The sequence below is a fragment of the Mirounga angustirostris genome, unplaced genomic scaffold, assembly GCF_029215605.1.
Source record: "Mirounga angustirostris isolate CCGP_5_RB_7025 unplaced genomic scaffold, mMirAng1.0.hap1 SCAF_14, whole genome shotgun sequence".
Classification (NCBI taxonomy): Eukaryota; Metazoa; Chordata; class Mammalia; order Carnivora; family Phocidae; genus Mirounga; species Mirounga angustirostris.
Window position 1 is genome coordinate 47,631,411 of NW_026991722.1, and position 27,167 is coordinate 47,658,577.

The 27,167-nt window shown below is 36.6% G+C and overlaps 1 protein-coding gene across 11 annotated transcripts in view; it reads right to left on the reverse strand.

Moving 5' to 3' along the window:
• The window catches only part of RBBP8 (RB binding protein 8, endonuclease), a 90,470-nt gene that overhangs the window by 21,799 nt on the left and 41,504 nt on the right, over positions 1–27,167 (reverse strand). For all 11 annotated transcript variants that reach the window (XM_064577836.1, XM_064577837.1, XM_064577830.1 and 8 more), the window contains 8 exons: positions 21,406–21,472; positions 13,440–13,615; positions 11,369–11,473; positions 7,195–7,292; positions 5,447–5,556; positions 3,054–3,945; positions 2,848–2,971; positions 64–152 (listed from right to left, as the gene is read on the reverse strand). In XM_064577836.1, coding sequence (XP_064433906.1) covers positions 64–152; positions 2,848–2,971; positions 3,054–3,945; positions 5,447–5,556; positions 7,195–7,292; positions 11,369–11,473; positions 13,440–13,615; positions 21,406–21,472 — 1,661 coding nt within the window. The remainder of the gene's footprint in view (positions 1–63; positions 153–2,847; positions 2,972–3,053; positions 3,946–5,446; positions 5,557–7,194; positions 7,293–11,368; positions 11,474–13,439; positions 13,616–21,405; positions 21,473–27,167) is intronic.

Consider the following 27,167-nt stretch of genomic DNA (forward strand, 5'->3'; position numbering starts at 1 on the left):
AGGAGGGTGACTAACAACTTACTAGAAAAACCACATGGGCCTTGGTTTTACTTTCTAACTTACCTTTGTATCTATTACAGTAATATCCATTTTATATTGAGAAAGGTCTGCTCCTGGATCTATGCTCCACTGGATATTTTCAAAGGATACATCTTCAGTAAGGAGAAAAAAGTACAATTAAAATGGATTTTAAACATTCTTATTACTTTAAAACGTTATGGGATCCACAGAATGGGAAAAAAGATTTGCAAATCATTATCTGCTAACAGGGTTGTATCTAGGACATATAAAGAACTCTCACAACTCAATAAGATGACAAATACCCCAAATGAAAATGATCAAAGAATCTGAATAGACAGTCCTTCAAAGAAGGGAACTGGCCAATAAGCACATGATAAGATGCTCAACAGCAGTAGCCATCAGGGAAAGGCAAATCAAAACCACAATGAGATAATACTTCACACCCAACAGGATGGCTAGAATCAAAAAGACAGATAACAACAAGTATTGGTGAGAATGTGGAGAAATGGGAACCTCACGTGCTGGTGAGAATGTGAAATGACACAGACACTTTGGAAAACACATAGTTCCTCAAAAGGTTAAAGAGAGTTAGCATATGGTCCAACAGTTCTACTCCTATATGTAACTCAAGAAAAATGAAAACATACATCTACATAAAATTGTACATCAATGTTCATAGCAAGCATTATTTATAATAGTGAAAAAAGTGAAAATAAAAGAAGTCACAAAATATCATATATTGTATGATTCCATTTATATGAAAACACCAGAATAGGCAAATCTACAGAGACAGAGGGTAGGTTAGTGGTTGCCTAGAACTGGGGAAGAGGGGAGAGGAATGCAGAATGATTGCTAATGGGTATTGTTCTTTACTTAGAAAAAGTTTTTTCCTCAAATATAATTTACAGTGTTATATATGGTTCAGATATACAATATGATTCAACATTTCTATACACTTCTCAGTGCTAATCAAGAAAGTATACTCTTAATCCCCTTTATCTATTTCACTCATTCCCACCCCCCCACCTCCCCCTTGGCAACCATCAGTTTGTTCTCTGTACTTAAGAGTCTGCTTTGGTTTTGCCTCTTCTGTTTGTTTCTTAAATTCCACATATAAGTGAAATCATATGGTTTCTGTCTTTCTCTGTCTGACTTATTTCACTTAGCATTATATCCTCTAGGTCATCTGCGTTGTTGCAAAATGGCAAGATTTCATTCTTTTTTATGGCTGAGTAATATTCCACTGTATATACATAACCACATCTTTTTTAAATCCATTCATTTATCTATGGACACTTGGGTTGCTTTCATATGTTGGCTACTGTAAATAATGCTGCTATAAACATAGGGGTCCATGTATCTTTTCGAATTAGTATTTTCATTTCCTTTGGGTAAATACCCAGTAGTGGAATTATTGGATCATATGGTAATTTTATTTTTGATTTTCTGAGGAACCTCTACACTGTTTTCCACAGTAGCGGTACCAATTTGCATTCCCACCAATGGTGCATGAGGCTTCCTTTTTCTCTACATCTGTCAACATCTGTTATTTCTTGTGTTTTTGCTTTCAGCCATTCTGACAGGTATAAAGTGACATCTCATTGTGGTTTTAATTTCTATTTCCCTGATGATTAGTGATGTGGAATCTCTTTTCATGTGTGTTGGCAATCCATATGCCTTCTTTGAAAAAATTTCTCTTCAGGTCCTCTACCCATTCTTAAATTGAATTATTTGTGTTTTTGGTATTGAGTTGTGTAAGTTCTTCACATATTTTGGATATTAACTTAATGGGTACTATTCTTTTTGAGGCGATAAAAATGTTCTAAACTCAGACTACAGTAATGGTTGTACAACTGAGTATACAAAACAACTGACTTGTACACTTTAATGAGTGATTTTTATATCAAAAATTGTTTTAAGAAAGTTAAAACTGTAACATTGTTTGAAGGAGTTTTCAATGTATGTGCACATGCATGACAACTACATAAAGCACAGTCACAGAACACAAAGTGACATAATATTAACTTTAAGTAAATTGTGAAAGGTTAGGTAGGGTTTATAATCCCTAGAGCAGCCATGAGGAAAAAAAACCCCAAAACCAAAAATGTAAAAAAAATCAGAAATGAGAGTGAAGAAAGTGTTTTCATACAGAGACTGAAACTCTTTCCTTCTAGAAGAACACAGAAGAACACTAAAGAATGTGCTTCAGGAAAAAAAGGAAAATAAACCCAGAATAAAGGAAAAACTTTGCAATAAAGAATAAAAGAAAAAATACTACATAGGAAGTACAGAAATATTTGGTGGCCAAAAAACAAAAAGACTCATTTTAAACACAGCAAAATTATGAAAAGATTAACATACCTATTAATTAAGAGTAAAAAAGGTTTTCAAGCAAGAAGTTAAAAACCCACATAAATGTACATATACATATGTTTACACATATGTAAATGCAAAGAAAAAGGACAGGCTACCTGTGGGGTGAGGAACAAGGTTTGGATGATGAAAATTTTACTTTATGTATTTTAAAACTCCACATGGTTTAAAATTTGTAAAGCTTTTGCAAAGAAAATAAGAAATTACATAAAATAGGTAATCCACAAAATCACCTAAAAAGTAGGTATTAAAGACCTCAATTCATTTTTTCAAAAAGCATGAGAGCAGGAAAATCACATGCAAAATGAAACCAGTGAGAATCATCCCATAAGCACAGAAATATGCAGGAAGAAATGTTTTTCCTAAAACAATTCAATATATCCAAAGAATGTATATTGTGTAACACTCGAGATCATTTAAAAAGAGTGGAAATACTATTTATAGTAAACATACCTTGACTGTTTTGTACAGACTTTGTTTTAGCAACTCTACATGGATTTAACTGAAGAACGGATGTAAGTTCACATGCTCCACGGACTGACCTGGCTATTTTTACTGGCTCATGAGAATCAGTTCCCTTAAATAGAAAGAATTATTAGCATCTAGATGAAATAATGAACAACGATTTTAATAAAAATACTTGAACATTTAACACAAACCTTCACATCATCGAAAAGATTCTTGGTCTCCAAACTTTCATGTGGACGTAGAGGGATTTTAAAGATGGGATTTTCTTCCTTGATTTGTAATGGTGTTTTATTATCTGGAGATGATTTACCCAAGGACTGGAGGATGCACTCCTGTAAACAGGGCTCCTCTGGGGAATCTCTGGTTAACACACAGCTCCCGCTCAAGGCCTTGCGGCTTGAGGAAGAGCCCTTTGGAATGGGCTTCAAGGCCTCATAGAGAGTCACTTGCCTAAATCTGATTTTAGAGGTCTCACTTCCTTGGCTTTTCTCTTGACGCTGAATAGCCGAAAATCGATCAGACAGATCTAGAGGTTTATCCATCACATAATCTCCATTCACAGAAGAATGACCATCCAGTAAAAAAGGAAAGGCATTTTCTTTATCAAAAGAGGCTTGGGGGCAGCTAACTTCATCTTCACTTTCTTCCTCAATTTTCTTTCTTTTGCATGTTCTGCCTCCCAGTGATTTCAGGGGTACTGCATGTTTGTCTTTATCAGTGACAGCATCTTTAATGTGGTCAAAACCATCCTGTTCATTTTTGGATTCACTTATATTTTTATTGATAAGCATCTGCTTATTTGAAGATGACTGGCTAATGATCTTGTTCACTTCAGACCCAAGATTATGTGTGAAAAGGGCACTATCTTCAGATTTTGATCTAGTTTTCTCTGATCTAGAAGTAGAAGTGTTGTTGAAGGGTGCTGTTTTCAGAAGTTTTTTCCCAGTCTCTAAGAGAGAAGGGGACAAACTTGTATTCAAACCTAAACTACGTTTCACATTAGAGGTAGCCCCAAATACAGGAGAAGATACCCGAGTAGTCAATTCTTCTTGAGGAGGAGTCTTTGCCTTAGAATCTGAAAATCTAAAAAAAACAAGGAGTGGTAAAACTTTCTTCCTACTAAAGAAATAGGGTAAAAATTATAAGACAAGCATATGAGAAAACTTAAACTAATATAGAATTATTAATAGTAAGGGTCTTAGCCATGTATTAGATTCAGATGATTAACCAACATTTGAAATAGGGTAGAGTTGTCAGCTTTTCTTCATTTGGCTGACAAAAAGCAGAGGAAAATGATACCGTAAATCTATCTCAATACCTTGATATTCCTATCCATAAATATTTTTCCTAAGTAATTTAAACAACTTCACTATATAAGAAAATCGTATTTTAATAAATTCCACTGGAGACCCATATTCTTTTGTTAATATGAAATCTCTTCATAAGTAACTTCAAGAAACAAAATCCTTCTACTACAGAACTGAACATAACTTAAGAGCCAGCCTGCCTGCAGCAGAGCAGACAGCTGTGATAGTAGAAAGAGCGTTAGGTTTAAGTTTGAAGATGTGGAATAGGTAAGAGCTCCGGCTCTAGTCCTTAAGAGCTATGTGGTGTTAAATAAGGCATTTAATCTCTGTAGAGCCGCATTTTTGTCGACTAAATAGGAGTAATAAAACCTACTTTAATGAATTACTTTGATGACAAATTAAAGATGATAAATGCATCTAAAACCAAAAGCACTTTTAAAAAGCAAGACAATACATAAATATAGGTATTATTAGTGGATGTTCTGAAATTAGTAAATGAGATGCAACACAATCTTGAAAATTCATCGAAGCTTATAGATGCATTTTATATAACATCTAGTTTTTGGAAATACAAACACAGAAGGGATGACTGGGTCTTTATAGAAGCAGAGGAACAAGGCTGGAAACTCTTAAATAATGCTTGATAGAAGTACAGAAAGAACCTAAAAAATAATATCTCTCCATAGTAATGCAAAAGGCCCTCAATTCATCATAAAGTGGGGAACACATGTATTTTTAAAAGACTTATATATTTATTTATTTGAGAGAGAGAGAGAGAGAGAGAGAATCTCCAGCAGACTCCTTCTGAGCATGGAGCCTGACTTGGGGCTCAATCCCATGACCCTGAGATCATGATATGAGCTGAAATCAAGAGTAGGATGCTTAACTGATTTCGCTACCCAAGCACCTCATGGGAAAGATATTTTTTAAAATAAAAATTAATACAGGTTCCTGGCTGGCTCAGTTGGTAGAGCACACAACTCTTGATCTCAGGGTCCTGAGTTTAAGCCCCACGTTGGGCATGGAGCCCGCTTATATATATATATATATATATATATATATATATTATTAGTGGATGTTCTGAAATTAGTAAATGAGATGCAACACAATCTTGAAAATCCATCGAAGCTTATATATATATAAACAAATTAAATAAATAAATAAATACAACCAGAATGACAAACTATATGCTGACAGAAACAGTTTGATTATATAGAACTCACTGTAATGAGATCTCACCAATAGTCTAAGTTTTTTACCAAAGTGCCCCAAATTACCTTAAACTGTCTTCACTGTTTCTTACAGATTCCTCAAAAGGTTGTTTCTTGTGATCTTCTAGACACTGATAGAGTTCATCACCAAGAGGGCTCATGGGACCCTGAGATTCCTTCAGTAGTAAAATATAAAGTACATAGATACAATGGAAGATTATTCATTCTTAAAGAGGAATGAAATGTTGATATATTCTGTGATGTGGATGAACCCCAAAAAAGACTACGTGAAAGAAGCCAGACTTTGTCAAAAGCCACATAATGTAGGATTCCATTTATATGAATTATCCAGAATAGGTAGATCTTTAAGGACAAAGAGCAGACTGGTGGTTGCCAGGGGCTGTGGGTAGTGAGGAATGAGGATTGGATGTTAAACAGGTACCGGTTTTATTTTGGGGTGATGAGAATGCTTTGGAACCAGAGCAGTGGTAGCTGCATAATACTGTAAATGTATTAAATGCCATGACCTGTAGACTTTAAAATGGTTAACTTTATGTTATGTGCATTTCACCACACAAAAAAAATATGAAGTACTTTTAAGTTTAAAGAGAGAAAGCCATCAATATTTTACTATTCTACATAAGTACATTCTATTACTGGTATGTAAAACTCCATCAACTCCAATTCCAAAACACATTAAGATGAGGCAAAAGGAATAAAGATAATTATTTATGCTGATAGGAAATGAATTTAAAAGAATCCTTTAGAGAGCAATGCTTCTCAAACTTTAACATGCATTCAAGTCAACCGGGGATCTTGTGAAAACACAAGTTCTCTTGTAGTAGGTCTGGAGTGGGGTCTGAGATTCTCTAACAAAACTTTAAGGTGACGCAGATGCCGTTGGCCTATGGATCACACCTTGAGCAGCACGTCTTTAGAGATCAGCTCCCTTAATATATTTAATATATAAACTACTTACTTGTCAGGTTTATGGGTAGGAGAGAATTAGAAACCATTAAAACACATTTGAAGTTCAAAGGTTAAAAACTACCCACTACCACTTGAAGAGTGATTTAAAACTAGAAAGAACAAAAACAAAATCCAAATGTAATGAAAAATCAATTCAATTTTTAAGAATTTAACAGTAAGACAATTTTATAAGAGCAAATATACATTTACTGACTAAAGCAAAGGAATACTATTTTAAAGTTGCATCAAAATAAAACTTAAAATTGAAGAGTAAGTTTTCTATTTTTAGGGATCACTTAAGGAAAAAAAGTGAATGTGCCTGATGTAAGGAAGTACTAAAAAAATGAAAAGAAATTCATGGGATCAATTTCTGACCCAATCCCTAAGAATGAGATTGCACATATAAGGACAAAAAACTAAAGCATCTACAGCAGTCCCAAGAATTCAGCCTGTTTTCCAAAACAAACTCCAGTTTAGCTACTGAAAAATTCCAATAAATTCTGACACCAACCTTAAGGTTTAAGTCTTCAGTAAGACAAAACAAGGTAGGGGTAGGGAGGATACAGGAAGCAGGGAAGGGTTGGCCAAACCCTCCAGGCCACCATCACTTCCCTAAATTTTGATTCAACCCACAGCCTATAATACGAAGAATTCTGAAGACTCCAGGTTTTTGGGATGCTGGGACAGATAATATAAATGGGCCTTTCTAACCATATCAATTTTGTTCTAGGCCTTTATCCCTTGATCCTTGGATAAAATAACTTTTCTCTTGCTCAATTCTCTAAAAACCGACCTAAAAGGATACCAATTAATTCATATTATCACCAAACTAAACAATTACTTACAGATTCTTCTTGAACACTAAATCCAAGTGTTTCAGCAACAACTGTAGCTAAATTAAAAGATGACTTATCAGTAGGACAATTGCTTGTTCCATGTGTTTCTAAATAAGAAAAAAAAAAACCCACAATTATATAATTGCAGAAATGAGATGTATTGAAAAACACAAAAAAGGAAAAAAAGAGGCTCAAAGAACCACTTTATAGATGGCACTGGACAATTTAAAAATTCTGTGCAAAAAAGTCCAAAATATCTATCATAAATGGCAATAAATTGCAGGTATCTAGCATTTACATTTGCCAAATTTTTTCAGCTAAGATTTTCTATTTTTCCTAAATGAATGGAATGCAATGGGCAGATTATTTTTCTTATTGACACTGAAAAAAACCCTAAAAAATCATATGTAATTGTGATGGATTTCTTGTAGTTTAAGATATGGCATGAATATAAAACCATATTTATAGTATCTTTCATGAAAACATACTTTGTGGAGGAGATTTTCAACACTGCATAATTTTCAAGATTAAAGCTAAAACATATTTATACAGAAATCACCTGTGTTCAAGTATTTTACAAAGTTTTATGTGTACAGAGTTTCAACAAATCAACAGGTATTTATGGGGCGCATATTATGTTTGAGGCATTGTGCTAGGCACTAGATGAAAAGAAAAAAAGGTTCTTGTCCTCAAAGAGTTTAAGGGCTGATACAGGTGAAACAGAAAGGTAAAAAAGAGAATTGCAATAAAATGTGATAAACATTAAAGGTACATAAGGAGTGATTTAAACATAAAGGAAAAACTCCTAAATCTGCCTTGGGTTATCAGGGAAAGCTATAGCAAGTGATGCCTAAGCTGACCCCTTGAGAACAAGAGGACCTGGACAGGTCACCTGGGCCCAGGGACAGAGGGAAGGACTCTAAGTATGTGTAAGGGTTCAGATACGTGAATTGCTGGAAATCAAAATGCAAAAGATGTAACTATAGTAGGACATAAGCCCAGATAGGCCAGTGAGGGATCTCTCACTCTCTCTTTCTCTCGCTGGGGTGTGAAGAGGTGAAGAGTGGAATTCTTCCCCTACTGGATTCAACTGGAATGAATGGGAGATAATACAGAAGAGCTACTGAACACAGACCACTTTTTCAGCTTTGAACAGAAGCTGTAGCTAAGGATGGAGACAATTAAGAGAGGGGTTATTTTGGGGCGCCTGGGTGGCTCAGTCATTAAGCGGCTGCCTTCAGCCTTAGGTCATGATCCTGGGGTCCTGGGATCAAGCCCCGCATCGGGCTCCCTGCTCAGCGGGAAGCCTGCTTCTCCCTCTCCCACTCCCCCTGCTTGTGTTCCTTCTCACGCTCTGTCAAATAAATAAAATCTTAAAAAAAAAGAGAGAGAGAGAGGTTATTTTTAAAAGATAGAAGGTAACATATGCATATATTGAAAAGAACAAACATGCAGAGAAGGTGGAGATATAAGAAAGGAGGACAACTGAGGGAGCAAAGTCCTGGCAGCAGCAGACGAGAAAGGGCTCCATAGTGTAGACAAATAAGGATCTGCCACACTCAGTGTTATGTCCCCAGGACCCTTTGCCAGACAGTCTGTCTATACACATGTACACATACTCTCTGTCTCACACACAACTATGAAATGACTTGTTAGCTTTTAGAGCATAAGTTTTGTACTCACATTAAATGAATGTGATTAACCTTGACCAACCCTTTCAACTGGGCTCTGCATCTCATCTCCTCTCACCTTTTCACGGATGTAGTAACTGTTCCCTCTCTTTCCTTAGAATTATTCATTTCTCTCTTTGTACTTGACCATTCCACCAACATAAAAATATGCTGTGCAGGGGTGCCTGGGTGGCTCAGCTGGTTGACCGTCCACCTCTTGGTTTCAGCTCAGGTCATGATCTCAGAGTCCTGGGATCGAGCCCTGTGTCTGGCCCCTCGCTGAGTGGAGTCTGCTTGTCCCTCTCCCTCTGCTCCTTCTCCCACCCCCCAGCTTGCTCTCTGTCTCTCAAATAAATAAATTTTAAAAATATGCTGCATATGCTATAATATCCTATCTTTTAACATCCTCACTTGACCCACTTTCTAGCTACTGTCCCATTCTCCCGTCCCCTCTACCATAAAACACCTTGAAGTACCTGTTCACAAGTATTCTCTCTGCTTACTCTGCTAGCTTCTCTTGACATGCAACAGTCTAACTGAATACCATTACACTTTTAACAATTCGTGTTACGAATTTTAACACTCAATGATCTGCATGTGACCAAATCCAACAGTCAATTTTCAGTCTTCATCTTCCCTGACCTATCAGCACTGTCTGCCACAGTTGACCACTCCCTCCTCTCTCCACATGGCTTAAAGGACACTACTTTATCTCAGTTCTTTTTTTTTTTTTAAAGATGTATTTATTTATTTGAGAGAGACAGAAACAGAAAACAGAGGGAGAGGGAGAGGGAGAAGGAGAGAAGCAGACTCCTTGCTGAGCACAAAGCCTGATGAGGGGCTCGATCCCAAGACCCCAAGATCATGACCTAAGCCGAAATCAAGAGTTGGACGCTTAACCAACTGAGCCACCCAGGTGCCCCTATCTCACTGGCAGCTCACTTTGTTGGTTCCTCCTCATTTTCACAACCTCTAAATCACCATCTAGACAGCTGTAATACCACCTTTAAGGAGGTGAAAAATGGTTCTGAAGGCAAAACAGTCTTTTTATGGATAAAGCACTTATATACATACACTCATACAGTATATCTGTAGTAGTGAAATTCCATGGAAAAGTGGTTAGGGAAAAAAATGTCTACAAAGGCTAGGGTGGGGGTAAGAAAAAGGGCTGAGAATCACTATTTTATATAATGAAGCACCCCAGAGCTAAGTACTTGAACTTCTTCTCTTCTCTCTCTACATTCACTTGCTTGGTAGTCTCATCTAGTTTTCTGGCTTTAATACCACCTACATGCTAACAATTTCCATTCATATCTCTATCTTAGACCTCTCTAAACACATCCAATTACTCATCCAAAATCTTATTTGAATGTCTATGTAGCATCTCAGAATATTCTCAAAACCAAACTTCTGATTTCTAACCACCCCTATCCCCACCTCCCACTCTGTAAACCTGACGCTCCTAGTCTCTTTCCTCTTAGTAAACAGCAGCTCTAAAGAACAGAGTTGCCCAAACCAATCCCCTCTTCACTCACTCGGCCCTAGCCACAGAGGCTTCCTTAATGTTCCTCATAAAGAACCAGACAACACCCTGGTCCCAAGGCCTTTGTGCTCTGACTTCTCTACCTGGGGTGTCCCTTCCCCCATATCCACATGACTCCCTTGCTTCCTTACATCTCTCCTCAAGTGTCACTTTCTAAAGTGAGGCTTTCTAGTATCTCTCTCTCTCTCTTTTTTAAAGGTTTTATTTATTTGAGGGGCGCCTGGGTGGCTCAGTCGTTAAGTGTCTGTCTTTGGCTCAGGTCATGATCCCAGGGTCCTGGGATCGAGCCCCGCATCGGGCTCCCTGCTCGGAGGGAAGTCCGCTTCTCCTTCTCCCACTCCCCCTGCTTGTGTTCCCTCTCTCGCTGTGTCTCTCTCTGTCAAATAAATAAAATCTTTAAAAAAAAAAAAAAAGATTTTATTTATTTGAGAGAGAGAGCGAGTGAGAGAGAGATCATGAGCAGGGAGGAAGGGTGGAGGGAGAAGCTGAGCAGGGAGCCCAATGCGGGACTCAATCCCAGGACCCTGGGATCCTTAACCGACTGAGCCACCCAGGAGCCCTCTAATATTCTTCTTACCCAGCATTATTCTTTAGAACACTTGCTTCTACCTAATGTGTATTTATTTTCTTTCTCCCTCAACTAGATTGTAAGCTCTATGAGGTTAAGGGCTTTGTTTTGTTCAGTGCCTGGTATACAGTAGGCACTCAAGTATTTGTTGGATGAATGAATAAAGCACAGGAAGGCTTGTTTACTTAAAATAATTAGCAATGTGTATTAATATGGATAGGGATGTTACTATGAATTAATAATAGGATAACATGACTTTCCAATATGAAAAAGACTGCTATTTACCAATAATACAAACAAAATCATATGGAAAATACTGCCTAATTCAGACTGTTGGCCACTCTTGCCCACCAGTAACCACAAATTTTAAACTTATAAAGGAAATCTAAGTATGTTGCTTACTAGCCACTGGGGATTGACTCTGATCACAAGTGTCAGCCACTAGAATTTCACTTCCATTAGGTTTATGTTGTGGATGATTTGAAGACTTTGGAACTTTTCTCAGTTCTAAGGGGAGAAAAGAGATTAAATATAAATAAACAATTATGATACAAAATACTAAAATACGTAATAAACCAATACAAACTTGTCTTTAAGTGCATTAGAAGTGTTATTTTACTGATAAAATTTTCATATTCTAGAAGTTCATTCTTTTAGTTTCACTAAGAGACAAAGCTGGAAGTTAAGACTGTGGGAGAGAAAGGACTAGAACAGATAAGCTTCTTCTGACCTAAGTACCCTAGAGTTCTAATATTTTAACACCTCTTTTCCTTGTGTATTTGTTGCAAATCAGTAGGCTCATTTAAAATGAATACCGCATCATATATCTCAACAATCTTTGTTTTTAGAGTTTTTATTTTCTGGAAGGAAATACCAAACATGCTTTACTAGAAACCATTCCAATGTTTAAGGATTTTATTTAAAGAAAACCAAAAGAAGGACAAAGTAAAGGGAAATAGACTTTTATTAATTATAACTAGAAAATATTATAATGCACTCTAAACTTTAAAATAAGCAAGGGTAGTTAGAAAGGGAAGAAGACCAAGTAGTCCTTAAATGTTTTAAAATAATTTGCATGGCTCAAAAACGATCTTATATTTTATAACCAAAATTTTAGATTCCAAGTAAAAATGATCCGAGCAAGACTAAAACAGACAAATTAAGTTTTAAAACAGTTACAGGTTATTCTCATATGATGAAGAAATAAACCAGAAACAGTTATACAAGATATAAAAAAAGACTTTCCTTATAAAGAAAACTGCTGTGATTTTTTTAGGTATTCTGACAGATAGATTTAAACATGATCCAATATGTAGAGGCTTATCTGTAGTGATTCTGTCAGATAGCAGACTAAAAGGCCAAAGAAAGTTCATTTTAGATTGAAGATCTTGCATTTTACTTTCGTTCCTAATTAAATGTAAGATTTATAACAGTTCTTTTGTTTTCCACTAGAGGGTGATGCAAGCTCATATAAAATGGAAAAAAAAAAGTGCTAATTTTCCAGTATCAAAGAATAAGATCTACTTATTATTTTAAAGGCATAGCTACTATCAACAGTTTATTTATATTATTAAATTATCTCTAGAAATATGCACACCCCTTCCCTCCAAATGCTTTCCTTGTTACAAACAATTTAGGTTAAAAATGAAAGTCTTTACCATTTATTTCATATCAATATTAAAAGAAATAATCATTGTATCACATCACATGATAAATTTCAGGGCTATATGCAAAGGCAGTTCCAAAGTATTTAGCAGAAATGGTAAGTGGGCTTGGAAGTAGAAATATGCCACTGATAAGCCACAAAGTAGATACTTTAGAAAGCCATTTCTTGGTTATCATCAATTGCTACAAGTTATAACAAAAACAGCCAGTTAAAGCTACTGGTAGGAGTAGCTGTGGTAAGACATGGAAAGTATAAAAATTTAGCTCCAGGGTGATCTGTATTAGAATTCTGACTCATCTACTTACTTGACAGGTGACCCTGAGTCAGTTATTTAACCCCTCCAAAGAGCAAAACCTTTCTTCATTATAAAATGAAGATACTGACAGCTACCTTCCAAGACTGTCAGAAGAATTAAAATTTGGTAATAATGTACTCGAATCACTCAGTGTATTACCTGGCACACAACAGGTGAAAATTAACATTAAGTTCCTTTCCCTTTTTCCTTCTAATTCCACTCAGATATAGACATAGGCATATTTTTTAAATAAAAGGAGAAAAACCTATAAACTACATTTATAAAATGCTGGGCATTTACATATTCAGATAAGTAATGCATGCCTATACACAACATAGGCAGAAAATGCCTTCCCAGTCACCTCAACAATGGAAGTTAAACTTACAGTTGTGACGTAAGTTCCCTAACAATGGTTATCTTCCTTCTACTAGATGGAAGAACAGAAAAACTCACCATGGCAGAAAACTTTTTTATACAAAAACAGATAACTAAAATAAAACTCCAATCCTTACCGTTTGTACACACGGACTGCTCCGGTTTGGCATGTGTTTGTTCTATGTATCGGACATGGAGGTTCTCCTTTCTTCGTAGCCGATTAATGCCAGAAAATGAAAAGGCTGTTATTGGTGAATCTGGAATAACATTTTCCTCAGAGTCAAGATCTGCCACTTGGTGCTGCTGATCATTTCTAAGGCAAATAATGACAAATGAAAGAAAATTAATTCAACAAATATTTATTAAAACATCCCTAGTATGGACTTACAAAAGAACACAGGTATGAAGCTGTAAAAGATGTAATTCCTTGCATTTTTTTTTTAAAGATTTTATTTACTTATTTGACAGAGAGAGAGACAGCAAGAGAGGGAACACAAGCAGGGGGAGTGGGAGAGGGAGAAGTAGGCTCCCTACTGAGCAGGGAGCCCGTTGCAGGGCTCAATTCCAGGGCCCTGGGATCATGACCTGAGCTGAAGGCAGACACTTAACAACGGAGCCACCCAGGTGCCCCTAATTCCTTGCATTTAATTAATACAAAAATTAGAGAATTATTCAAATGATTAGAGTACCAAGTGGGGAATACTCTTGTGAGAAGTGAAGTACAAAGTGTAGTTGGGGTACCTTGAGGTGAAATGAAAAGAACTTCAAATGGCAGAAAAAATGAGCAGAGGATGCACACATTTGAATAAAAGGCATCCAATATTCTGCACCTGGTGTTAGGGAAGGGCAAGCTGGAACTACATGAACAACAGCTTTGATTAAGTGTGTGCATAATTTAGAAAACAAGAGGAAAAGAGTAAATTAAGGTTTTAGAGCATGGAAGTAATGTGACAATCGAGCAGCAAGACTGCAACACGGACTGGGACAGAAAGAAAGGAGGCAAGGAATCAATTTGGCAGTGGCTACCATGGTCCAGGCAAGAGTTTCTGTGGGTTTGAATTAGAATGTTGAAAATAGCTATGGAAAGGAAGGGGCCAAGGTTAAATACTGTGATAGTTGAATCAACATGACTTGGCAAATGACAAATACAGGGTGATGAATAATACTAACAATGATAACTACAACATTTGTTGGAGGTTTATATTGCTAGGCACGAAGTGCTACATGCATCAGTTTAATTATTACAACTGTATGTGCTATTAATATCACTCTCATTTTAAAAATGAAAAAATGAAGATATGGAAGTTAAGTCACTTTCTAAAAAATAAAGTAACAGAAGCAGGATCTAAATCCCGGCAGCCAGATTCCCAGGACAGTACTGAGAAGCACCCAATGTGTTATCCTTAGTATAGACCCTGAGACTAATAACTGACTACAAGTAGGATTCACACTTTGAGTTTCCACCACTGCTTCTACCTAGGCCCCTTACAATCTACTCTTAACACATAGTCAGAAAAGTTCTACTAAAACTTTAGTCATATTGTGTCACTCCTCTGATTAAAACCTGCCATATCTCCCCTTTCACTGAAAACACAAGCCAAAGTCTTTTAAATGATCTAATTGTCCCCCTCCCCCTATTACCTCTCTGATCTATTTTTTTATTATATTCTACTCCACTCACCCTTGCTTCCTCAAGGAAGCCCACCTTAGGTTCCTTGCTCTTCCATCTGCTTGGAATGCTCACCCCCAGATATCACTTAGCTATCTCATTTCCTTCAAGTCCTTGCTGAAGTTTTACTTTCTCATCAGTGCCTACCTTGAACATGCTATTTAAAACTGTAACCTCCTGGAGTGCCTGGGTGGCTCAGTTGGTTGAGCACTGGACTCTTGGTTTTGGCTCAGGTTATGATCTCAGGGTTGTGAGACTGAGCCCCACGTTGGCTCTGTGCTCAGCACAGCTTGAGATTCTCTCCCTCTGCCCCTCTCCCTTCCTCATGCTCTAAAATACATAAAATCTTAAAAAAAAAAAAAAAAAGATTGTAACCTACTTCCCATACCTTAGGTCCTCCTGTTCCTTGTTATTCTGCTCTGTTTACTTTATCTACAGTATTTATGGCTTTCAAACACAGAATATAATTGTCTATTGCTCACCTGCCAGAATGTAAGCTCTAGGAGGATAAAGAATCTTTGGTTGATTGATGCATCAAGTGTCTACAATAGTAGGCACTTGGTACATGCTCAATAAATATTTGTTGAATGAATGAATATGAGAGATTCCCAGATTCCATTAGAAAAATAAATTTGTGCTGATTTCAGGTGATATTTTTCAGGTGATTTTTCAGGGTCCTGAGATCGAGCCCCATGTTGGGCTCCGTACTCAGCAGAGTGCGGAGAGATCGAGCCCAACTCAATTCAAGACCAATGGCACCTAAAGACTGGGTTTGGACTGAATTGTGGTTATCGAGTAAATAGTTAATTAACTTGAACTCAATTGACTTACCCATGTGAAATGATTACTGACCTTATTGGCCAATTCTTACCAGTCTGTCAGGCATTTAAGGCTTTATGTGATAAAACCAGTCTATCTATTATACTCATTATCAGTCTGTAATACTATTTCCAAACAAAAAGCAATGAGAATTTTATAAACTGTGACCAACAGAGATTTAAAAAAAATTACAAGATTAATTTTTCCTAACAGATTTATATCTTAATTTCCTAGATAATATCAATTTACTTGTAGTCTATAATCCTATATTCTATACTGAGGAAAATCTTTAGAGCTAATATCTACTTTTAACTGTCTTATTCTGTAAAAACAAAGTAAGCTAAGGTCATATGAGAAAGCCTTATAAATTAATGGAGTGTGAAATCTATCTGACCTTGCTTTAACTAATAACGTCACAGGCTATCTGCCTATTAGTCATGAAAATTCATGACTGGAACATGAATGAGTCACAAGAAATTGAATTCCTGGAAGAGTCAATCTATAAGTAGTGGGGATCACAAAAAGAAAACAAAAACAAAACCCCCCAAACCTCTAGATCTAATTAGAGGTGTCTAAACTAAGTAAACAAGTATTGGCTTTTGTCATAAAAGGGGAAAAAAAAACCCAAAACAACTTCTATGTATTAACCAAGTCTCTTCTATAAAGCATTGGGTCTCCCTGATTTTTGAGAAACATTAAAAGTTCATGCTGTAGCTTTAGTTAATTATGCACACTGGTCAACTTTCTTCTACTTTTCTACCAGCAAAAGGGTAAAATTTTTTTGTGTTTTATTTGTTGGCCTTCCCTTAAATTCCTTTCAAAACAACTTTAGTTGTTTTTTCTCAAGACCTATAAAGATTCAGGGTCTCCCTCTGTAAAGAATCTACAAAAAAGTTTTTAACATTCAGCTTTTCTTCTCTAAAGAACTTAGTTAAAACATAGTTTAAACTCAATGAGCAGTTATAGCTATCAAGTTTACTTAAACATTCTGATATCCAAAAAAAGGGAAAAGATCCCTAAAATACAAACTAGTGATCTCTTAGAACCAGTATAAGTTTATAATATGAATAATTCAAGTAAGACTACTTTTAATTCTGAGGAATGTTTTATTGTATATGTAGCTCTCTCAGGAAGGCATGCGATATCTCTTGGTATCATCTCCTGGAGAATGATAATGAAAGAAATATGTAGTAGTATGCCTCAAGGCTCCATCCTCAGTCTGATTTTGCTCAACATTTTATTAATGATTGATGGAATCAATCAAAATTGATTCCACATCAAATTTGTGGAAGACATAAAGCTGAGAATAAAAGCTAACCTAATACATGGCAGGAAAAAATCAACATATGAAAGACCCCCAGGGGTTGGAATAATGGGCCAAAATCTAACAAAACAAAATACAACAGGTTAAATGAGAGATTATAAGCCTCACTGAACTGAATCAGAAGAGAGAGAATCCAAGCTCTGCCATCTACACAGGCAGGTAAACTTTTGAAGATGCTTTAGCACAGAACTACAAGAAAGGGTATACAAACTGTGAAGTGAGGTAGACCTGGGTTCAAATGTTTGGTCTGACACTTATCAGTCACATTGGGTAAGTCAGTTAACCTTTCTGAACCTTAGTTACCATATCTATAAAGTATGGTACTGTAATTTCCCACTTCCTTTTTGGTAGGAAAGCTGTGAAAAGGAAGTAATATATGTAAAGATATAGTCCAATGCCCAGAAAATAGTATTTAATCAATAGTGTTCTTCTTTTAAAATGAAGGAGCAGGCTAAATGGTATAAGGTTTCTTCAACAACCTACTATGAAGCCATGACTCTGAAGTCCTGTATTTTTATCTAAAACAACATATCTACAAGTAGAGGATAGGAAAGACTCTGACTTCAAGGTTCTAGTCACAGTAAGCCCAATAAGGAACAACCAGTAATATTTATGTGCTGTGACCACATTAATATAAGTAAAAAGATACAGAAAAATGGAGAGGGCATGATTGCCCTATTGGTCAGACCACACCTAGAATACAGAGTTGTTTTTTTTTTTTTAAGAGAGAGTGCACATGTGTGCTCAAGTGCGTGTGTGGTGAGGAGGCACAGAGGGAGAGAAAGAATCTCAAGCAGACTCTCTGCTGAGTGCGGAGCCCAACATGGGGCTCGATCTCAGGACCCTGAGATCATGACCTGAGCCGAAATCAAGAGATGGATGCTTAACCGACTGAGCCACCCAGGAGGTGCCCCTAGAATACTGAGTTCTTAATTAGGATATTGACAAACTAAAACATTAAAGAGAAATGGTCCTTTGAAGTCTTGAAGAAATGCCTCCTGAGGAACAGTTAAAGAACAGAGGATAATTTCCCTAAGGAAGAGTAAGACTCAGGAGGGCCCTGACAATTGTCTTCATGAATGCGAAGTAGAAGAGGGGATAGAACTTGTCCCAGATGCTCCCAGTTGGCAAAATCAGAATCAACAAATAACCTCTAAATAGACTGATTTCTACACAAACTTAGAAAGAACTTTCTAATAATATCTCACTAAAATTAAACAGGCTTGAGAGATTAAATTTATAGTAGAAGTGTTCAAACAATGGCTAGTAAAGAAGTTATATAAGGAATTCAGTTTGGAAAAGAGTGAAAATGAAATTAATCTTACAGTCCTTGAGTGCTTTGACCTTCACTGATCCAGTACATCCATTTCCCAAAACAGAAAGAGCCATGACCTCAACACTTAGCTTACTGCTTTCTGTGACTGGTAGAGTTGAATAAATGTGTATGTATACACACACACATTTTTAAAAAACTTTATAACAGCAAATTTTTTCTGAATTCATTTCTTACTATAGTGTCACTAAATAACTGTCCTACCATATAAGTTATCTGTAACATCAAAACCAGCTGAGGTCAGAATTATTGCATTTAACAAGCAGAGGTATAAGTCAAATGTTTTTTCTAAAGTTCAGAGGAATTTCAGGGACTAATAGCATAATGTTACAGTGGTTTGGGTAGTCAAAGAAAAGATAATACTTGCCATTTTTTTAAACTGCCAAGCAAAAGTAAATTTGTTTAAGGAGAGCAAGCTACAAAAGAGGTTGGCTTATGAGAACAACTATCTTAAATTTCAGAAGAGAACTTCAAGGCACACTAGATAAGCCCCTACACTGTTTTGAGTCAGACACGTCTGAAATAAAAGATGCATATTTTCAAGCACATCTATATGGTTAATCTTTATTGTAATTTCAAACTTTAGCTTTTATTTCTTTTCTAAAATACCAGTGAGCTTTAACAGAAAAAACTGTGACTTCTAGAACACTAAAAATAAACTAGAATTAGTTTGAATGAACTCGAATTCATATTTCACCAAGCAAATGACATTATCCAGTTTCTATTCCTTTTATGTGCCTTGCTTTGGAGGCATTCACCTCTCTAATTCTGTATTAACCTCTACATGCTCATTATCTTGTTTATCTTTGGTATTCATAAATATCAAGGCTGAGGTGTTCAGAATACCATAGGCTACATGTAAATCACTTTACAAAACACAACAATCACTTATCTGAAATCTCTGGAACCGGATGTGATTCGGAATTCAGATTTTTTTTTTAACATGAAGGGTAACACGGAGCATATACAGCTTATTACATAATAGCCCCAGTGGAGCCCGAGGCATCATCCTGTAGTCAAGCACATTGCCATCTTTACAGCAAAGCACAGGAATGCTCACATGAGATGGGATCGATAAGGACCATATAAATAGCATCCTGTGAGTTGAGGTGAGGTTAGGTTGTGAATACCATTTAAAAAAAAAAACAACTTTTGGGTTTTAGAATCATATATAAGAGATTGTGGATGTATGTTCTAGCCTTACCTCAACATGCAACAGGAGTAAAACTGGAAAGTGTTGACATTTTCATACGTGAATGTTTGATAATCTCAGTCTGATCCTATAGACTGCTTTCCTCATCTATTACCCCCCCCTCAAAATTTCCTTTGCTAATATTTAGTGGACTGATAACATGGAAGGAATATCAAAATCCTATTGGATAGACACTACTTAAAAGTATATTCCATTAAGGATCTTAATTCCACCTGTAAGATGTGTTTATGCATAAGACAATAACTATTCTAAGCCATAATAATGTGTCACACCTGCATAGTTTACCAAAGTTTTTGTAGATGTCCACTCAAATGCAATAGAATCTTTAAGAGCCCTATAACACCATTAAGACTATCCTGAATCCTAACTCTTAAAAAAATATTTCATAAGCTTTATATAAAGGGAACTAAGAACTGGCCATAGCTCTGTGACAGTCAGACCATATCCAGAAAAACAGATTCTTTTTTTTGAGATACTGTTGAATAATGGAAAAAACAGAGGCCTTTAAATCAAAAGATAGGGGTCGGAGTTACAAACTTATTACCCTACTAGCTGTGAGACGATAGCATGTTATTTGACTTTTGTGAACTCTGGCTTCCTTGTTTATAAAAGCAGAGGTAATAAAAACTACCTTGAAGAGTCATAGTGAGGATTAGATATAATAAACATAATGCACAAAGAAGAGTAACAGGTATATAGAACACAAGTTATTATTATTTTTAAAGATTTTATTTATTTATTTGACAGAGAGAGAGAGAGATCACAAGCTGGGGGGGGTGGGGAGGGCACAGGGAGAGGGAGAAGCAGGCTCCCGGCCGAGCAGGGAACCCGATTCAGGGCTCGATCCCAGGACCCTGGGATCATGACTTGAGCCGAAGGCAGACGCTTAACCGACTGAGCCACCCAGGTGCCCCTATTATTTTTATTCTTTAAGAGAAATGGGGGGGGAGAGGAACAGAAAAAGGAAGAAGTTCTTCAGGCCTGAAAAGTGTGTAAGAGGAAAAACTTACTCAGATTGCTTTTATGAAGCTTTTGGGTCAGGGCTGAAAAGGTAACAAAACTCAAATATTTATTTAAAATATAAGTATTTCAGGGCGCCTGGGTGGCTCAGTTGGTTAAGCGACTGCCTTCGGCTCAGGTCATGATCCTGGAGTCCCTGGATCGAGTCCCGCATCGGGCTCCCTGCTCGGCGGGGAGCCTGCTTCTCCCTCTCCCACTCCCCCTGCTTGTGTTCCCTCTCTCGCTGTGTCTTTCTCTGTCAAATAAATAAATAAAATCTTTAAAAAAAAAAAAAAATAAGTATTTCAGGGGCGCCTGGGTGCCTCAGTCGGTTGAGTATCTGACTCTTGGTTTTGGCTCAGGTCATGGTCTCAGGGTCGTGAGATTGGGCCCCACTTTGGGCTCCCCGCAAATCCCCGCCCCCTGCTCATGCTCTTTTTCTCAAATAAATCAATCTTTAAAAAAATAAAATATAAATATTTCAAATAAATAATTATAGAAATTAAAATGTTTTACATTAAAATTTTTCTTTATGTATACATTAACCTAACAGATACATATACACTCTTCATGTATACTCCCAAAACACAAAATAATTTTCTTTATATTATTGCAGAAAACTACCATTTTTTAAAATGAAATGTGCAACTCTTAATATCCTCAATTTGTATAGCTAAGTGTAATAAAGGAAGAGAAGTTGAGGGAAAATATTCAATTTTCTGTTGCAATTAAGGAAAGATACTTACTCAATTTTCTGCTGCAGCTGTTCAGAAAGCTTTTTATTTTCTTCCTGGAGAGTATTCTTTTCGTTCACTTAAATATAATAGGAAAAAGAAGCACATATTATACCTATATGTGTATAATAATATACATATTATACCTATATGTGTATAATAATACACATATGTTAACATGTATGGTAGGCTTTTTCAATAATATCAATAATTATGGAGAAATTAGGGTTTCTAATTCTAAGTCATAATGTTAGAGTTAATGCTACTGTGCAAGACTAATCTGTTACTAGGTAGTGATTACTACATCACATATTGTGCCAGTTCATGTAACTGATTAACTGGTAATTTTATTTTATGCTTGTGGGCAAAAAAGAAAAAGTACCTCATATACTGGGGAGTACAGTTAATTATTCATACTAAGGTCAAGAGAGCATTCCATCTGTTACTCAGTCCTACTAATTTCAAATACCATTTTAGTAAAAGACCTTTATCTTGAAATAAATCTGATAATAAAAGTAAAATAACACTGAATAGCAGTATAATTTTTATAACATAAGCACATTTAAGTCAAATTTTCTTCCTTAGTCATACTCTGTTTCATAATTATGGTATCGGTAATTTAAATATATCCACTGAAATAGTATTTGTTTGAATCTACCTTGACTAAATTTTCCTGTCTGTGTTTATTTAATTTAGAAATCAGAAACTCAATTTTGGGCTACAATTTCTACTTCAGTCAGCACAAAATTATTATAAATTGTTAGTATGATGTCACTGGTTAAGCATGTACTTCACTAGGAGGAATATCTAAGAGATCACAGTAAATGACTAATCTCTATTAAAGAAAGTCAATCATATTCTAAAGATTTGTTAATAATTTAATGGTTTATAAATCTAAACATATTTTCCTTCATTGAGTAAATAAAATTTTTTTGGCTATCTATAATATGTGAAGTTGCTAAACTACCTCCTATGGAGGATCTTAAAAAAATTAAGATAGGGACAGTGATCTAAAAAAAAGTGCAGCCTAATGAGAGACCAGATATTACCTAAACATGTTCTATACAATTGAAAGTGAGAAGGGAATTACAGAGGTACAGAACTAAAGGAAATTCAAGGAGAAAAAGGTTACTTTGGGCTCTTGAGATGATGAGGAAAGGATTCATTGAAGAGAGGACAAATGAAGCGGACAGAGAGGTTTTGTTTTTGTTTTTTTCTAAGATTTATTTATTTATTTGAAAGAGAGAGTGTGTGAGTGGAGGGGAGGGGCAGAGGGAGAGAATCTCAAGCAGATTCCCTGCTGAGCATGGAGCCTGACATGGGGCTCCATCTCATGACCCTGAGATCATGACCTGAGTTGAAATGAAGAGTGGGACGCTTAACCGACTGAGTCACCCAGGTGCCCCCTGAATGGAGAGTTCTATGCAGAGAATTAATGGAACAAAGTTAGAAAGAAAGATTGGGTATAATAAGAGGTAGGAAGCCTTCAAAACCAGGTTAAGAAATCTGACCTTCGTTTTAAAAGATTACCAGGTGTCATTTTTCATAGATGAATGATGGGAAGATTGATACCACAGTGAGAAAAACTAAGCCTATTCCAAAGTGAGAAAAAAAAGCACTGACAAGTCAGGTGATCGTTAAAATTAAGAAATGAGTACCTGGACTAATGTGTAGGGTACAGAAATAGGAAGTGAGGACAGGCAGAGGAGCTGTTATAGAGGCAGAATCTAGTTATTTGGCAATTCATCCCCTGTACAGGTGAAAGAAGTCAAAGATGACCTTAAATCACTAATGAAGATGGTTTCACCTGACTCTTCCTCTCCAAATCCCAATGAAATGACAAAAAGCAACTCTAAAAATAAGTTAACTGCAATACTGAAAAGCCAGAATGGGTACCATTAGCAGATCAGAACCATGAAAAACTCACAAACGGTTTAAAAATAGATAGGCTCAGACTGATGGTAAAATCTAACCAAAGAAGGGGCCTTAAAAAAAAAGTGAGCTTTTCCAGCAGAACATCATGTTAATTCCGGTACAGGCAGAATTCCAGAAGTTGCTGAATGAGCAAATAAAGCTAATAGCTGCCCTTAGGCTAAAGTCATGAGAATAGATTTCCAGAAGTTTTAACACTGGAGTCCATTAATAAATACCGAGACAAGGAGATCAGGCAGTGCTGCTCTCAATTAACTTACAGTAATCACTAGAGAAGGCACTCCCAGAAGTGCCTGAAGACAAACTATCCATACACCTTACAAAAAATCTCTCAGGTCAAGTTTCCTTCTCTCCCACCTTCTGCCATTGAAGTAGGGCTCCTGTAAATCAGAACCTGCATTCACTATCAGCAAAGCAGGGATTCTTCCTCGAGCTAAAGAAATAAGGTTGCATTTAACAAAAGTATCAATTTAGAGACATCTACAATTATAGATAATTAAGAGTCAACAAACACATAAAAGACTTAAAAAACAAGATTTTTTTTTTTTTTTTAAAGATTTTATTTATTTATTTGAGAGACAGAGAGCACGAGAGGGAAGAGAGTCAGAGGGAGAAGCAGACCCCCTGCTGAGCAGGGAGCCCGATGCGGGACTCGATCCAGGGACTCCAGGATCATGACCTGAGCTGAAGGCAGTCGCTCAACCAACTGAGCCACCCAGGCGCCCAAAAAACACAAGATTTTTTAAAAAGAAAAAAACTGGGGCTCTTGGGTGGCTCAGTCAGTTGAGCATCTGACTCTTGGTTTCAGCTCAGGTCATGATCTCAGGGTCGTGGGATCGAGCCCTGTGTGGGGCTCTGTGCTCAGCCCAGAGTCTGCTTGAGATTCTCTCTCCCCTCTTCCTCTGCCCCCACCCCGCTCTCTCTCTGTAAAATAAATAAATATTTAAAAAAGAAAAAATTAGGGGCGCCTGGGTGGCTCGGTTGGTTGGGTGACTGCCTTCGGCTCAGGTCATGATCCTGGAGTCCCAGGATCGAGTCCTGCATCGGGCTCCCTGCTCGGCGGGGAGTCTGCTTCTCCCTCTCCCGCTCCCCCCTCTTGTGCTCTTTCTCTCTCTCAAATAAATAAATAAAATCTTTAAAAAATAAAAAGAAAAAGAAAAAAGAAAAAATTAAAAACTAGTAATAAAAAAATTAACCTCTGGTTAAGTAGTTTTAATACAGGAAACAAAAGATATCTGATAACATCTTCAGATTTCAAAGGCTGATAGGTTCATTAAAAACAAGCAACACGAAGGGGTGCCTGGGTGGCTCAGTCGTTAAGCGTCTGCCTTTGGCTCAGGTCGTGATCCCAGGGTCCTGGGATCGAGCCCCACATCAGGCTCCCTGCTCAGCGGGAAGCCTGCTTCTCCCTCTCCCACTCCCCCTGCTTGTGTTCCTTCTCTCGCTGTGTCTCTCTCTGTCAAATAAATAAAATCTTAAAAAAACAAAAGCAAAACAAACAAGCAACAGGTGGCCATGAAAGAAACAAAGGTCATAATCATTAAAAGCATAATAAATGGGATGAAAACAGACTAAATGTGAATGAGACAGAATACGTTTAAGTGACTCCCAGAATTCAGCATAAAAGAATAAAGTTACAAAGTATAAAGAAAAATTAGACAGAATGGGAGGACCTGGCATCTTGTTAATCTGAGTTCCAGAGAAGAAATAGAGAGAATGGAGAGGGACACTAAACAACAACAACAATAACAAAACAGAAAAAACCTTCTTGGACTAAGTAAACACTTGAGGGTAGATGAATGAATTAGATATCCTAACAATAATCTTATGATAAAACAACTAGAACCTGCATAAACACATAATTTTTACTAAACTGCTGAGCTCACAGGAAGAGAAATCCAAGGGATTCCCACACCACCACCACAATTATCAACAAAAGCAAAATAAAACTGTGAGCTAAAACTGGAGCAGTGTAGGTAAGCAGATGCTGGTATCATAGCCCTGGTGGAGGGACTGAATCTGAGATTTCCAGTTTAAGCCCAAACTCCTGGAAAGGAGCCAAAGTAAACCTCATCCTTACCACTAGAGTCAGCAGAAAATTACCCCTATATGGATTCCCAAGTATTTCAGATAACAGAAATATCTTATATAGTAATGAAATGTTTAAAGATTTAAAAGATGGAATGCCCAAAATGAATACACTAGAAGTGATTACAAAAAATGGGTAGGCAGACAAGATTGAAATAATTTGAGCATCAATAAGAATAATGAACATAACTAAGTAACACACCTTGAATATATAAAATCTTATGGGTCTATTATACTCAAAAAAAGAAAGCCCCACTTTCATCAAAAACAAAATGAATCTCACACACACACACACACACACACACACACCACCTATCTGTCACCACTTCAGGTAACTATTACAGAAGACCTTACTCTGAAAACTAGCAATTAAAGGGAGAAAATTAAGATGTACCATGCCTTTCTAGTAGGAACTATATTCCAAGGCAGCCAACAGTCCCAGCTGATAAGGGTAAAATCCTGTTTACAGAAGAATGCAGCTAATAAATGAAGAAAGAACAGAAATGAAAATTTAGCATTTTATAATCTCTAAATAATTAATTCAGGCAAGGCTCACTAATAGATGTGAAAATCATTACAGAAAGACTGAGAGAGAATTGTCATTTTTCCAAGATTTAATAGTATCACACATATCCATTCCCTCACTCAGATTATTTGGCGGAGAAAATATAACTCTCTAATAAAGAAATGTGGCCACCACCTTAATCCAGTGATCAATTTTAGAATCCTTAAAAGTGGAATAACCTGATAATATCGGTCTCCTGATACGATGCAACATTAAGTAGACAGTGTTAGCTATGAAGTACTACTGTCAAAAATGTTTAATCTAGACCTAATCAAGCCTTCAGATCCAGTATTTATTTTATAGGAAATAAAGGAACAAGATAAAATGTTAAAAAAAAATCCAGAAGGTGGCAAAATCTTAGGAAAATGACCCTACTTCAAGAAGCCAATGTCATGAGGGCGCCTGGGTGGCTCAGTCAGTTAAGTGTCTGCCTTGGGCTTGGGTCATGATCCCAGGGTACTGGGATGGAGCCCTGCATTGGGCTCCCTGCTCGGTGGGTTGTCTGCTTCTCCCTCTTCTTCTGCCCCTCCCCCCTCCCCGTGCTTTCTTTCTCACTTGTGCTCTCTCTCTCAAATAAATAAATCTTAAGAAAAAAAAAAAAAAGGAAGCCAATGTCATGAAAGAAAAAGATAGGAAAGGGAACTATTCCTGATTTAAAAAAGATAAATGCAATGTGTATGAGGTTTCTTTACTATTCTCCCTACCTTTCTGCATTTTTAAAAACATTTCATTAAAAAAAAAATAAAGAAGGGGTGCCTGGCTGGCTCAGTCAATAGAGAATGCGACTCTTGATCTTGGGGTCTTGAGTTTGAGCCCCACGCTGGGCATAGAGTTTACTTAAAAAAAAAGAAGAAAAAAAAAGACGACTAGGCAGATGTGAAAAAGAACCAAATAGAATTTTTAGGAATGAAAAATTTATTACTGAAATAAAATAACTCAGCACAAGAGAACTACTGAAGTACTTAGTATACTGACAAGAGAGCTGAAGAAATCACTTAGAATGCAGCAGAGAGAAACAAGAGGATGAAAACAGGAAAGGGATTATCAAGTGATATGAAGGACAGAATGATGAGGTCTTATCAGAATCCCAAAACAGAGAATGGAGAAGACACAATATTTGAAAAGCTAGTAGCTGACAGTTTTCCAGGTATGATTAAAGATATGGTTCCACAGATTTTTATAATATACA